At 41.7% G+C, this 13,535-nt stretch overlaps 1 protein-coding gene across 7 annotated transcripts in view; it reads left to right on the top strand.

The window, feature by feature from the left end:
- Nucleotides 1-13,535, top strand: part of CADPS2 (Ca++-dependent secretion activator 2) — a 613,140-nt gene that overhangs the window by 409,639 nt on the left and 189,966 nt on the right. For all 7 annotated transcript variants that reach the window (XM_006859326.1, XM_006859330.1, XM_006859327.1 and 4 more), the window contains 2 exons: nucleotides 1,030-1,166; nucleotides 3,298-3,485. In XM_006859326.1, the coding sequence (XP_006859388.1) occupies nucleotides 1,030-1,166; nucleotides 3,298-3,485 (325 nt within the window). The remainder of the gene's footprint in view (nucleotides 1-1,029; nucleotides 1,167-3,297; nucleotides 3,486-13,535) is intronic.

Here is a 13,535-nt window from a genome sequence, read left to right as displayed (position 1 = left end):
ACAGTGGAGACTCGGTTCCATTATGAGTAGTCCACTTTTATCCTGATAACGGATTGCTTGCCCCAGTGTATGCTACTTTTCTAACAGAGCTAATGTTGTAACACCCCAGCACTCCTATTGGGCAGCCTGTGGCTTTGCCTATCTATACTTAGTAAATAACTCACACTGAAGACTTTGACAAAACATACCATTAATGAAAGCAATCATAAAAGCTTGCCTTTTGATAAACCCGCAGGGTCGACAGGCATTCAGAGATCCAGCCTGTAAAGAACAATAAATTGGGGGCTTTGATTGAAGTGCCATTTGGGACATTTTGCTTTGTCTGCATATTTGCACAAATATGATGCTTCCTTTATCATGTCACTTAAACTTGAAGCTTGAGAGCGTTCATTGCCATTTCTACATTAAGGTTGGTCCCATTAAAAGCCCCACACAAAAAAGAAGACTGGAAATAATCCAGCTGAATCTTGTGGGTTCATTTCTGTCCTAGTATGCCATTTAGAAAGCAGAGTTCTAGCTACCATGGCTGTTTGTTTTTTGATAACTAGGCCTGGGTCCTTTTCCAGTCATATGTTTTCCAGCATCAACTTTCCATACGATTGAAAATAAGAGTACTTGTGTGATGCACGTGGCAAGTACCTTTGGGGAAAAAAAAATCTTTATTCCAAATGATTTGTGGGTTTTTCCCTGTCATTTTTATCTGGGCTATTAAATTTGACCTTTATATTAATATGCTGAATTGTTGGCATCCTATGATGCATCATGGAGTCCTGGTGCAGCACAGCCTGTTAATGCAGTAGACTACAAAGTTGGTTTGAAATACAAGGTCAGCAGTTCAAGCTCACCAGTTGCTCCTTGGAAACCTTGTACTCGCCATGGGTCAGAACTGACTCAACAGCACTTAACAAACAACACCACCATCATGATATGTAATACAAGGTTGCCTTCTGTGATCATGAGGTGCAAAACTGTATTGATTCATTACTAAAGCAGAAAAATAAATACATATATGCTTCTCTGCTTTTACAGATGCAGATCGTTTTCAGAAACATGGTATGGATGAATTTATTTCTGCTAATCCTTGCAAGCTGGACCACACCTTCCTTTTCAGAATACTCCAGAGGCAGACTTTGAATCACAGACTGAATGATTCCTACTCTTGCTTGGTGAGGAGAAGTCAGTCCCCTATAGGTCAGAATGCAAGATTCTCCAAAGTGATAAGTGTTTGTTATGAAGTGACATTTTATTCCTGATTCATGTAATGACTGTAGTTGGAGTTAAGGATAAAGGATTCCAAACAATGGCTAACAAATTTGAAAATTATACACTTGAAGACCACTGCTGGGCCACTCAATAGACAAGAGACACTGAACTGTGGGTTATCAGTTCTTCGAGAAAAGGCTGAATGAAAGCAGAAGGCTTTAATGAAGACCAGGGAAAAAAAAACAAAAAAAAAACTTTTGTGATAGGACTGACTAACACATGAACAAACATTTTAACGTTTAAATTCTGCTCACCAGATGTTGATATCATCCGCTTCCCCCTGTTGTTTCTAGAAGGTTAACCTAAGTGTTGTGGGTGAGGAACAGGGACAGACGATATGGTCGGGATAGCGATGTGGTAGTAAAGGAGCCTCTTGGTTGTTCAAGTGTTTAAAGGGCTCGGCCAACAACTGAAAGGTTGGCAGTTTCAGTCTACCCAGAAGCACCTTGGAAGAAAGACCTGGAGATCTACTTCCAAAAACTCAGCCATTGAAACCCTATGGAACACAGGTCTCCTCTGACATGCAGGGTTACCAGGAGTCAGAATTGACTAAGGCAAAGGATTTATGTAGTAACAGAGGACAGCTTTGATATAGTCCTTAGAAAATGAGTTCCTTAAAACAAAAAGAATCAGTTTAGTATAGCTAAACTGCTACCTGTTGTTATACACTGAAACTGTAGCTAAAACTTAGGATAAAAATATAATGATTCCATATAGAGAAGGAATGCTTGCTACCTCAGAATATGAGGGTTGAACTGGAGAGTCAGCAAATCCTTTGTCTTTCCAAGAACTTGCATTGCCAGTGGCAAGTCTTCTGAGAGTCCTTTAGCCAGAATATGCCTATTTCTATCATTTTCATCTCTTGGCTACCAACCACAGTAATTCTAGGCAATAAAGTTACATTTTCTCTTTGAAATAAGATTTTAGACAGTGTGTGCTCCCAACTCATTAGAAAGAAAAATAAAACAGCTTCAGTTTCCATGATCACACTGATGATTTACCAATCTACTTTTAGACCATCTACCTAATATCGCTTTTTGTGCATGTAATTCTAAATCTGGAACCTGATTCAACTTAAAGTTTTTGTCTCAAAGCCGTATGTTATCATTCCATGGACAAGCGCACCTAGAGAAAACATTAGGAAGGGAAGGAAGGGACAGTTTCCCCTTGAATTCCACTCAGTGGGGTTAGTTACTAAATTATGAAAATGAGTTGTTTTGACTTTGTGACTGTCCTCATCTATAATAGAGTCTGAGAAAAACATCACCATATCTTCAGCTGCAAATAGAGAGGGTGAGCAGTTAGAAAGAACATTGGAGGCAGATTGACCCTGGATGTTATCTGGCATGAGTATCTTGCCCACTTTCGTAATTTTGTAATTTAAATGAATGCATGTAAATCCATACAATGCATGGAAACATTTTGTAGCCCAACTCTTCCTAAGACTGCCTTCCACTTTTTGTACAACCAGGCTGCCAGTGATTCATGCATGTACCCACACATATACCCAAACAGCTCCTTTCAGTAGGACCAGACACTGTAAAGCATCAACTCTATTATAGTGGTCACAGAAAGAGAATGAGAAAAACATTCCAGAGATTTAAAGACCCAAATTGTATATATAGACAACTGCTAGACTGAAGGAACACTTATTTATTTTCATTCTATAAAATACTTTTGGTTACTAGGCAATTTCAATTTTAGTATCTGCTTCACCATTGTCTTTTTACTTGAATCATAAAGAAATGGAAGTGTTTGGAGATTTCCCTCTTTGAAATGGTCAATTCTGTAGATGATGCAGACAAGTTTGGCCCATTTTGAAGGATAGAGGAGAGTAATAAGTGGCAACCTGGCAAGAATCCTTTGCCAGTGTCCCAAACAGGTCCAAAATGGATATTAGCTTTTTTGAAACTAACATAAATGGTCAAAGACAGTTTCATGCAACTGTGACTTACAATGCCTAAAAGTGCTTTCAAAAAAGCAAATCTTCACACAGAAAGAAACAAACTTGTTTTTTTCCCTCTTCTTTTGCAGGGTTGGTTCAGCCCTGGCCAAGTCTTTGTGTTAGATGAGTATTGTGCCCGTTACGGTGTGAGAGGCTGCCACCGACATCTCTGCTACCTTACAGAACTGATGGAACATTCAGAAAATGGTGCTGTCATTGATCCAACCCTGCTCCATTACAGCTTTGCATTCTGCGCCTCTCACGTGCATGGCAACAGGTATTTTTACTTGCAAACGCACAGTGACATTTGTAGGGTTGACCTGGGAAAAGAGAGAAAAGATGTGCTTTGGCATGATCACCTAGTAACAGATTTTAAATAGCAAACACTTCTTGCAAGAAAAAAAAAATCCCACAAAGGAAAAATGTACATCAACCTGCTGTTGATTTAGATGGGCTGCAGGAAAGGTTTCTTGATGCCATCCAAGGCACTTGAAAGAGAGAAAATATCTAAGAGATGAGAAACTGTCTTTTCGTTTGTATGTGGCATGAGTACTGGGGTCTGCTCAGCTTAAGTGTTACTATGCATTGTGTGTGCCTGGGTGGGGTTTGTTGATAGGCTTGTATATACCTAAAGATCCTTGCTTTTCTGCTTTAGAATAAACTCTCATTAGTCACCAAAAAAGAGATAGAGAAAGAATGGGATTGGTATAGCACCTTCTTTGAGACCCTTCTCTCATCTACACTTTAAAAGGAACAAGTGTTCACTTTTCTCAAGCCTTGATTCTACTACTTTCAACCAATGACCTCACCTTCTGCTTTGCCACAACAGCAAAATGTCACCTGAGATAGTTCACACATGTGCACACACGCACACACACGCACACACACACACACACACACACAATTTCTGGCCTTAAAAAATCTCTCCATGCCACTTTCCCTCCATTCTCAAGCCTGTTGCCTTAAGGAGATGGCCCTGATTCCATTCCCTGTGACCTGGCTTCGGTCATCACTCCATCTCTCCCTCTTGCCACTTCCTTCCTCTCTTCCCATAAAGCTTCCAACACTTCACCTTGCCTCAGAACATAGCATGACACTCAGTGTTCACTGGATTCTGAACTCAGACCTCATCAGTTCAAAGTAATACTTATTAATTATGTGGTAATTGTGCAAGTCTCTTAGTCTATTTGCATCCCAGCTTCTCTATTATAAGAAAGACATGATAATAGTGTTTCGTACATAAGTTATAAATTGCAACGGTCATTAAGTATCAAGCACATAGAATAATGAGTGTCTCAAAAAATGTTAGCTAGTTGCTGATATTTTCTTCCATATTGTGACTTGGTCAAGCCTCCCTTTCATCATCTTCCGTATTGTCTGAACCAGACTTGTCTCATAGTGCTTTCTATCTGGCTTCCAACCCTTGGAAACATCGATGCTGTAGAATATCAAAGATCCTCCAAGCCAAAACCAAACCCACTGCCATCAAGTGGGACCCAGCTCATGGTGGAGTTTGATCCTGTGTGGAGTTTCCGATACTATCAGTCTTTACAGGAGCAGACAACCTCATCTTTCTTCTGCAGAGCGGCTGGGGCCTTTAAACCACCAACCTGCAGGCAGTTCAGTACTAATCCTACAGCACCACTAGGGCTCCTTGTCCAAGATCCCATGCTTCATAAATTGCTGCTTATCTGCCCAAACCAGAACTCTCTAGGCTCACCTCCTATTTCTTAGACCAGTTTTTGCAATAATCCCTGTTCCTTCCAACACTTAAGAACAAGATAGTGCTTTTCTCACCTCTGTTCTTGAAATTGATCTCTTCTTTCTGAGAGTTTTTCTACCTCAGTGATCTTGTCCCCTTGCACAGTTTTAACTACGACCCCTCTGTCATTGTTGTTAAGTGCCTTACAGTCAGTTCAAACTCATAGAAACCCTATGGGATGGACTAGAAATGCTGCATAGGGTTTCCAAGGCTGTAAACCTTTATGGAAGCAAACTGCCTCATCTTTCTCACATTCAGTGGTGGGTGGGTTTGAACTGATGACCTTTCAGTTAGCAGCCCAATGCTTAACCCACTGTGCCACCAGGACTCCTTCACCTAAACAAGATCTCTATTGGCAATTGGTATCTTGAATATTCCTGCTGCCGCTTTAAACTCAGCCTGTATAAAATCAAGTTTATAATCTCACTGAACTAGCTCTTAGACCTCTTTCAACTCCTAGCAGAGTACTGGATACAAAGTTGTTGTTGGTAAGTGCCATCGAGTTGGTTCCGACCCATAGCAACTCTGTATAGGATTTCCAAGGAGCAGCCATTGAGCTTGAACCACCGATCTTGCGGTTCAAACCAACTGCAATTCAGCGCATTAACCCACAGTGCCACACCAGGACCGTATTTAACAAAGTAAGTATACAATAAGTATTTGATGAATGAATGAATGACTTCTTTATTTGGGATTATTCCATTTCCTTTATGGTGCTGTAGGATAAGCACTGGACTACTTACGACCCACAAGGTTGGTGGTTCGAACCTATCAGCTGCTCCTTGAAAACCCTCTACAAGATTGCTGTGAGTTGGAATCAACTCCACAGCATTTAACAACAATGCCCCTTTCCATCAATGGCCTATTTTTGATTCATCGTTTTCCTCTGCCTCTCATATACAATTTGTTGCCGTGTTAAGTTTTCTTTCTCCATAATACCCCTCATTTTTTTTCTTTTTTTCTACTTCCATTCCTTTGACTGAAACACTGGGCTTCATTATTTTGTTGCCTTGACATCGTAACTCATCTCTCTGCTCCTTCTTTCTTCCTATTGTTGTTGTTAAGTGCCATCAAGTCGGTTCCGACTGATAGCGACCTCATAGAGGGTTTCCTAGGAGTGAGTGGTGAGCTTTAACTGCTACTCTGGCAGTTCAAACCAACCTTGCAGTCCAGATCATTAACCCACAGCTCCATCCCAGGGCTCCTTCTCCCTATTGAAGTCCACCAATTAGCTTGAAAATTACAGATGAATTTTATCATACCCTTGGAAAAGCCTCCAGTGATCCCTCTGTGACTATTAGATTAAAAATAGATCACAAACTATAGGCTCATGATTTCCGATTTCTGCTCTGTTATTCCTGACTCTCTAACCAGTCAACTTGTTTATTCTTATGGAATACATTTTTTCCCAGTTTTTAAAAGTTAATGCCACAAGTTCCCCTTTGAAGACTTTTGACTCATTCAAAATCTTTCCCATGTGTACGTGGTAAGTGCGTACAATGTCTGTGCTCCTATTCTGAAGAATTCTATTTTGAAGGCAAAAACTAATTCTCATTCATCTGTTATCCTCTGCAGACCTTAACTCAGTGTTTTCCATATAATAGATTTGTTGAAGTCCCCACCACTGCCATTTTCCCAGCCCACAAAGCAGTACTGATCCAAGCTTTACTTCCTTAGGGAACTCAGTCTCATGTGGAAAGTAGGAGACTGTTGCAGGGTGTAGTAATTTTCTGATTATCCCTGGCTAATGTTTGATGTCCAGTGTTGGAGCTATTCAAAATGCCTCCTAACTCCTGGCTCGGTCTTCATTCCTCCTGACCACGAGTCCCGGTGTGGTGCTGTAGGATAATGCGCTGTACTGCAAGGTTGATGGTTCAAACCCACCAGCTGCTCCTTAGAAACCCTATATACATGGTTGCTGTGGGTGGGAGCCACCTTGATGGCACTTAACAACAACAACATTGGACATCCAAAGATTGGCATCTAAAGGAGGCAGCTCTCTGAAATGGACAAGTATAAGAAGGTTGCTGTGAAACGGAAATTCTAAGGAATATTCTATAATCAGATTATTGTAGTCTGCATTATGAAATGGTAAAATTAAATGGAGATATTTCTGTGTGGAAGACATATTTCAATGGAAAATTACTGAGGCAACTGGGAGCCACACCATTACCACCTGTGGATGGCAGCCAGGTTTGACTCTATAAAATTATTGTTTTCACTCTAATGGTACTCTGCAAAATGGAGTTTGACATGTGTGTATATGTTCATGCATGTACTTTACTTACTGTTGTTGTTAAATGCCATCAAGTCAGTTCTGACCCGTAGCGACCCTGTATAGGGTTTCCGAGTAATCGCTGATTAATTACCATCAGAGACAAGACATGCAGATGACACAACCGTCTTGCTGAAAACAAAGACGACTTGAAGCACTTATTAATGAAGATCAAAGGCCACAGCTTTCAGAATGAATTACATTTCAACATACAGAAAAAAAAAAAAAAAAAAATCCCCACAACAGGTTCAGTAAGCAACAGCTTGATAAATGAAGAAGAGATTGAAATTGTCAGTAATTTCATTTTACTTGGATCCACAACCAATGTTCATGGAAGCTGCAGTCAAGAAATTATGTGATCCGTTACACTGGGAAAATCTGCTGCAAAAAACCTCTTTGATGTGAGCCATTCCTAAGCTGTGATATTTTCAATCACTTGATATACATGTGAAAGCCGTACAATGAATAAGGAAGAAGGGAAAGAATTGATGCATTCAGATTATGGTGTTGGTGAAGAATGCACCATGGATTGCCAGAGAATAAACAAATCTTAGAAAAAGTACAACCAGATGCTCCATAAAAGCAAAGATGGGGAGACTTTGTTTCATATTCTTTGGACATAGTATCAGGAAGGACTGGTACCAGAGAAGGGCATCATGTTTGGTCAGAGAAAAAGAGGAAGAGCCTCAACAAGATCGATTGGCACAGTGCTGCAGCAATGAGCTCAAACAAAATGACAATTGTGAAGTGGCGTAAGATCGCATAGTGGTTCATTCCATTGTACTTAAGGTCGTTAGGAATTGGTCTCAACTCAATGGCACTGAATCATAATCAAATAGTATAACAGTATTAAAGGAGCTCTGGTAGCGTAGTGGTTACAAATCGGGCTGCGAGCCACAAGGTCAGCAGTTCGAAACTACCAGTGGCTCCACGGGAGAAAGATGAGGCTTTCTGTTCCCGTAAAGATTTACAGCCTCGGAAACCCTACGTAGGGTCGCTATGAGTCGGAACCGACTCCCTGGCACATAACAACAACAACAATATCAGTATTAATTATTGTTAATATTTTTAAACGGCCCCCTTTGTTAGGATTAAGTTGGGAGAGTAGGAAAGCAGCTAGGTAAGGCTGTGTTGTTGTTGTTGTTGCTAGGTGTCATCAAGTCAGTTTTTGACACATGACCACTCTGTGTGACAGAGTCGAATTGCTCCATCAGGTTTTCTAGGACACACTGGGTCACTGTGAGTCAGAACCAACTTAACGACACTTAACAACAACAACATCTTTAGAAATACAGATGACCAGGCCTTCCTCACACAGAGCCACAGGGTGAGTTTAAACAGCTAACGTTGTAGTTAGCAGCTGAGTACTTAGCCATTGTGCAACCAAGGTTCCTTGGCCTGCGATAATGTTAGCATTGTTGTTGTTGTTGTTAAGTACTGTTGAGTTTGTTCCAATTCATAGTGGCCCTGTATAGGGTTTCTGAGGTGTGGCTTGTGAGTTTGAACTGCCGACTTTGCAGTTCAAAGCAACCTTGTGGTCCAGTTCTTATCCTATAGTGCCACACCAGGATACATTACAATAAGTAGACATATTTCAGTGTATATATAATTATACTCTTAATTTCTTTGCTAGTAAATATTCAAGTTTTAGGAAGCTCCCCTTGTGAAAATGTGCTTTCCTTACGCATTTCTGCACCACCTGATATTTATACCGGCTTTTATTTAAAAAAAAAAAAATACTGTTATTGTCTAACCTGACTTTTCTTCCAGCATTTGTTGTAGTTTCTTCGTGTGGTCATTTTTACATCTGTCAAGACAGCATACAGAAAGTCATTTTACTCATTATCTGAACTGCCTCTCTCAAAAACTCAAAAGGGAAAATAAAAAGATTGCCTTCTGCCATTGCCCTGAGTTAAGGACAGCAGTGCTTTCTGGATTGGAAATGTTTCCAGGAGTGCATTCTATTACAGTGTTGAGATCTCTTGGTGTGTTCCTTCTATAGACACACATCTTCTCTGAATAGCACTCGGAGTGTTTCAGGAATAAAAGACTAGAGTTAAACAGAAAAGGTCTGACCGGTGCTAAGGCTGAGGAAGACAGAGAAAACAGAAAAGAAGGAATAAAAAAGTAAGTCAAGGACAGAAGCAGACGCTTTCATGCAGGATGATAGCCACAGAGATCTGTGAATACACAGCCACTCACTTGGAAACATGCCTCTAAGGACTGACAGGAAGGAGAAAAGAGACTTTCTCAGACAATGTATCCCAGGGCAAAGTTCTAGGTTGAAATGTGGATATATCTTGGTTTTGTAAGTCAAACTGAGGGTGGAGAAACGGGAGCAACTTCACAAAATGGCTTTTATGTTCCAGTTTATTGTGAACTAGTCAGTGGATCCAATGATACTTCTGCAGTTTAGCAGGGCCAACTTGAAACTGCTGCCCGCCTGCCGGGGACCAGTCAGATGGATCAGCTTCCCAGTGCAGAGCCCAGGAGAACTGACAGGACTGTAGTTGACATCTAAAGTCGTTCCAAGTGAGGCCACAGGAAACCTTAGTGGGCATCGTAACATTTCTGTCTTCACAGCTGCTAACGTTTCTCCTTCCCTGTGACTTCAGGAATTATGCCTCAACTTCAAGACTCTAATTTTAGAGAGAGCAATGCATTTTTTAGTAAAGCCATAGATAATTATAGGAGCTCTGGCAGTGCCGTGGTTACGAGTCACGCTGCTCACCTCATGGTCAGCAGTTCAAAACTATCAACCACTCCTCAGGAGACAGATGAGGCTTTCTGCTCCTCTAAAGATTTACAGCTTCGTAAACCCTATGCAGGGTTGCTATAAGTCAGAATGAACTCCACTGTACACCACCACCACCATATATAATTATATTAAGTTTTATTAAGGCTTTTCATTCCAGCCTTGAATATATATCCTAGAGAAGTTAAGTGTATAAATACTACTCCAATTATAAATCTAGAGACTTACTTCTAGGCACAACTGGGCAACCAGGTCACATGTCAGAAGCCATGTTAGTGTGATGTTGCCAACAGGTTTCATCCCACATGCCTGGTGTTGTTGTGATTTACCCTCAGCTTGGTTCTGACGCACAGTGATTCTATGAATAGAGTAGAACCACTCCAGAGGGTGTTCAGAGCTGTGACCTTTGGGAAGCAGATTGACAGATCTGCCCCCCCAGAGTCCACTGGTGGTGGCGATGGCTGTCGTGTGACGTTGAGTCTGTTCCGACTCATAGTGATCCTGTGTAGGGTTTCTGAAGCTGCAAATTGTTACAGGAGCAAAAAGCTTTATCTTTCTCACATAGAGTGGCTGATAGGTTCAAACTACTAACCTTGTGGTTTGCAACTCAACTTGTAACCCACTGCGCACCAGGGCTCCTTGTTGGTATGACAAGTGGTCTCAAGCCACTATTTCAAATAGGGCCCCACCACAGTGATTGTTGCTAAGTGCCATCGAGTCGGTTCTGACTCACATCAACCTCATATAGCGTTTCCAAGGAGCAGCTGGTAGGTTTGAACCACCAACCTTGTGGTTGTTGTGGTGGTGGTTACCAGTTCGGTTATCTTCTAGCACCATACCAGGACTCCCTAGGAGAGACAGAAACAATGCATTTACACATATATAAATCCTAAGCAAACTGTACCATATACTTTTTTTTTTAATTTCACTGCCATAGCTTTCTGTGTTTCATCCTAAATCACATTTTTTGACCAAACCAATTTTATTTTTAATAAAGATCGTATATTTTCTTTTCTTCTGTCACATTCACTAAATGGGCTTGAAATACCAAGCTGGAGACTAGGAGTCAAGTTCCTAACCATTTGTGCCCCCAAGAATCCTCTCACATGCCTTCCTTCAGGAGTTGTAAAAAGGGCACAGGGTGGCATCTAGCCTCCTCTAACTTTACAAGGGGGAAGGAGAACCAAACGCAACTTCAACCCAAATCCAGTTCCTCTGAGGCGAAAGTTAGACATTTCTCCTTCCACAAACCATCCTTCCCAACTCTGACACCAACTCTGTCCCTCTCAGTCCACTCTCTGCTTCTCTGCAGGCCTCTATAATTCATTGCAGTGACCACACAGAACTCACAGACAATATTTGCAATTATGTTTATTAGGGGAGTTAACAGGTTATAATACAGGATCAGAAATGCTCAGGATACAGTTCTTCTGTCAGGAGAACCTCTTCTCTGCCATGCCCTCAGGCGCACGTTCCTCAGTTCCTCAGCCTCTCAAACACATGACCCCTTGGCCTCTGTCTGGCTTGAACAATGATACAAAGCTTTTTCATTGCTACTGATAAATGCCCAGAGGGCACTCCATTCACCATAAGCCTTAGCCTGAAGTCACTCAGCTCTAGCTCAATAGATCACCATCCCAGATCCCCTGATTAAGTGTCTGATGGCATCCCATACTGCAAATAAGCCTCCTGCCAAAGACACTCAGTTTAAAGCTCACCTCTCCGTCTGGTGCTCTTAGTTCAGCTGCTACCGCTCCTCTGGTAACACAATCTCTGCCTCCTGGAGAGAGGAGGTTCTACATGCAGGGCTCCACTCCACTCCTGGCTCTGCTTTCTTGATGGTAGTAAGTTCCCCCATTCCTGCTTCTGAGAAGGCTCATTTCAAAACCAGTAGGATGAAAAAAAACAAAACAAAAAAAAACCCAGTAGGATGGCAAAACAGACCAATCCCTACATTAGAGTTCCATGAGCCCTATTTGCAGAGTCCCACCCCAGTCATGGAGTCCTGATTTGCTGCTGTGGGTTAATGCTTCAGACTGCAAAGCTGTTTGAACTGCAAGGTCAGTGGTTCAAGCTCATCAGCTGCTCCTTGGAAACCCTATACAGGGTCGCTATGAGTAGCAACCGACTCGACGGCACTTAACAACAACAACAATACCCCAGTCATGGAATCCTGGTGTGGTGCTGTAGAATAAGCACTAAACTGCTAACCAAAAGGTTGGCAGTTCAGATCCACCAGTCACTCCTCTGAAACCCTATAGAGAGTAGCTATGGGTAAGAACCAACTTATTGGCACTTAACAACAACATCATCCCAGTCATTGGATGGAAATTATGCAAGACTATGGCTAGAAGAATCGTGGAGTCCTAGTGTGGTGCTATAGGGTAAGACACTGGGCTGCAAGGTCAGTTTAAACCCCAAGATTGGCAGTTGAAACCCACCAGTTGCTCCTTGAAAACCGTACACGTGGCAGCTATGAGTTGAAACTGATTCAATGGCACATAACAACAGCAGCAACAACAGAAGAGCCATGTCAAGTAATTCACTGCACCACAAAGTCATAAGAGGTAGGTGTCTTTAAATACGCACTGAGAGAACCCTTGTAGTTGAGATTCCACCACAACTACAGAGCCATCCCAAAGCTTCCATAATCAGAAATTGCAGACTTTCCACCATTGCCATATAGGTCATGCATCCTCTAGTTCAACCTGAAGCAAGATTAGTATGTCTCAAAATGAAACGGAACGCCCCCTTCCACCCAAAAGGAAGTTGATAGAGAGAGATTCATGATTTGGAAATAGCCCAGAGTTCACAATCAGAGCATCTGTACTCCTGCCCTGGCTGTTCCACTCCGGAGCTATCTGACTTTGAGCAATTGGCCTAAATATACCTGAGCTTCAATTTCCCAAACAAGCCCACTGAAAGCATGTAAATCACAGTCAATCATAAATGATGAAATAATACATATCAAGTGACAATAGTTTATTATAGTGCATTCATTGAATAAGCTTTGGGGAATGTTCTGTGAAAGAATGTAATCAGGTAACTTGAGAATGTCGCCATAGATCAGCACACTGCTGACAAGTTAGAAAGCAAAGAGGTGGGACTAGAAAAGCCTCCTTTATGTTCTGTCCATGGTCCTGAATAGGAGCCATGAGGACGTTGTGAAAACATCACCCTTTTCTTCAGTGTGGCTGGAAAACAATTTAAACCTGCTGCTAGGGTAGTAGCAAAGACATAGCCCAGAGTAGGAAACAAAGACCTCATCCTACAAGCAAAATATTTAGGAGTAGTCACTAGAGTGATGACCTGTCTTCCTTTGGCACCTGCCTAAATATCAGTGCTGTTACAGCAGAGACACCAAATCCAAGTGACACTGTGCACAAAGGGACAAATCATGGTTTGTTCCTGTGCCATCCTCACTGCTGTTCTGTCTGAGCCCATTGTTGCTGCCACTGTGTCAGTCCACCTCTTTGGGGATCTTCCACTTTTTCATGGACCCTACACTTTACGAAGCATGATGTCCTTTTCCAGG

Source organism: Chrysochloris asiatica, unplaced genomic scaffold, assembly GCF_000296735.1.
Source record: "Chrysochloris asiatica unplaced genomic scaffold, ChrAsi1.0 scaffold00032, whole genome shotgun sequence".
Lineage (NCBI taxonomy): Eukaryota > Metazoa > Chordata > Mammalia > Afrosoricida > Chrysochloridae > Chrysochloris > Chrysochloris asiatica.
Note: the sequence above shows the minus strand (reverse complement) of the source record. Positions and strands in the feature narration are given on the sequence as shown.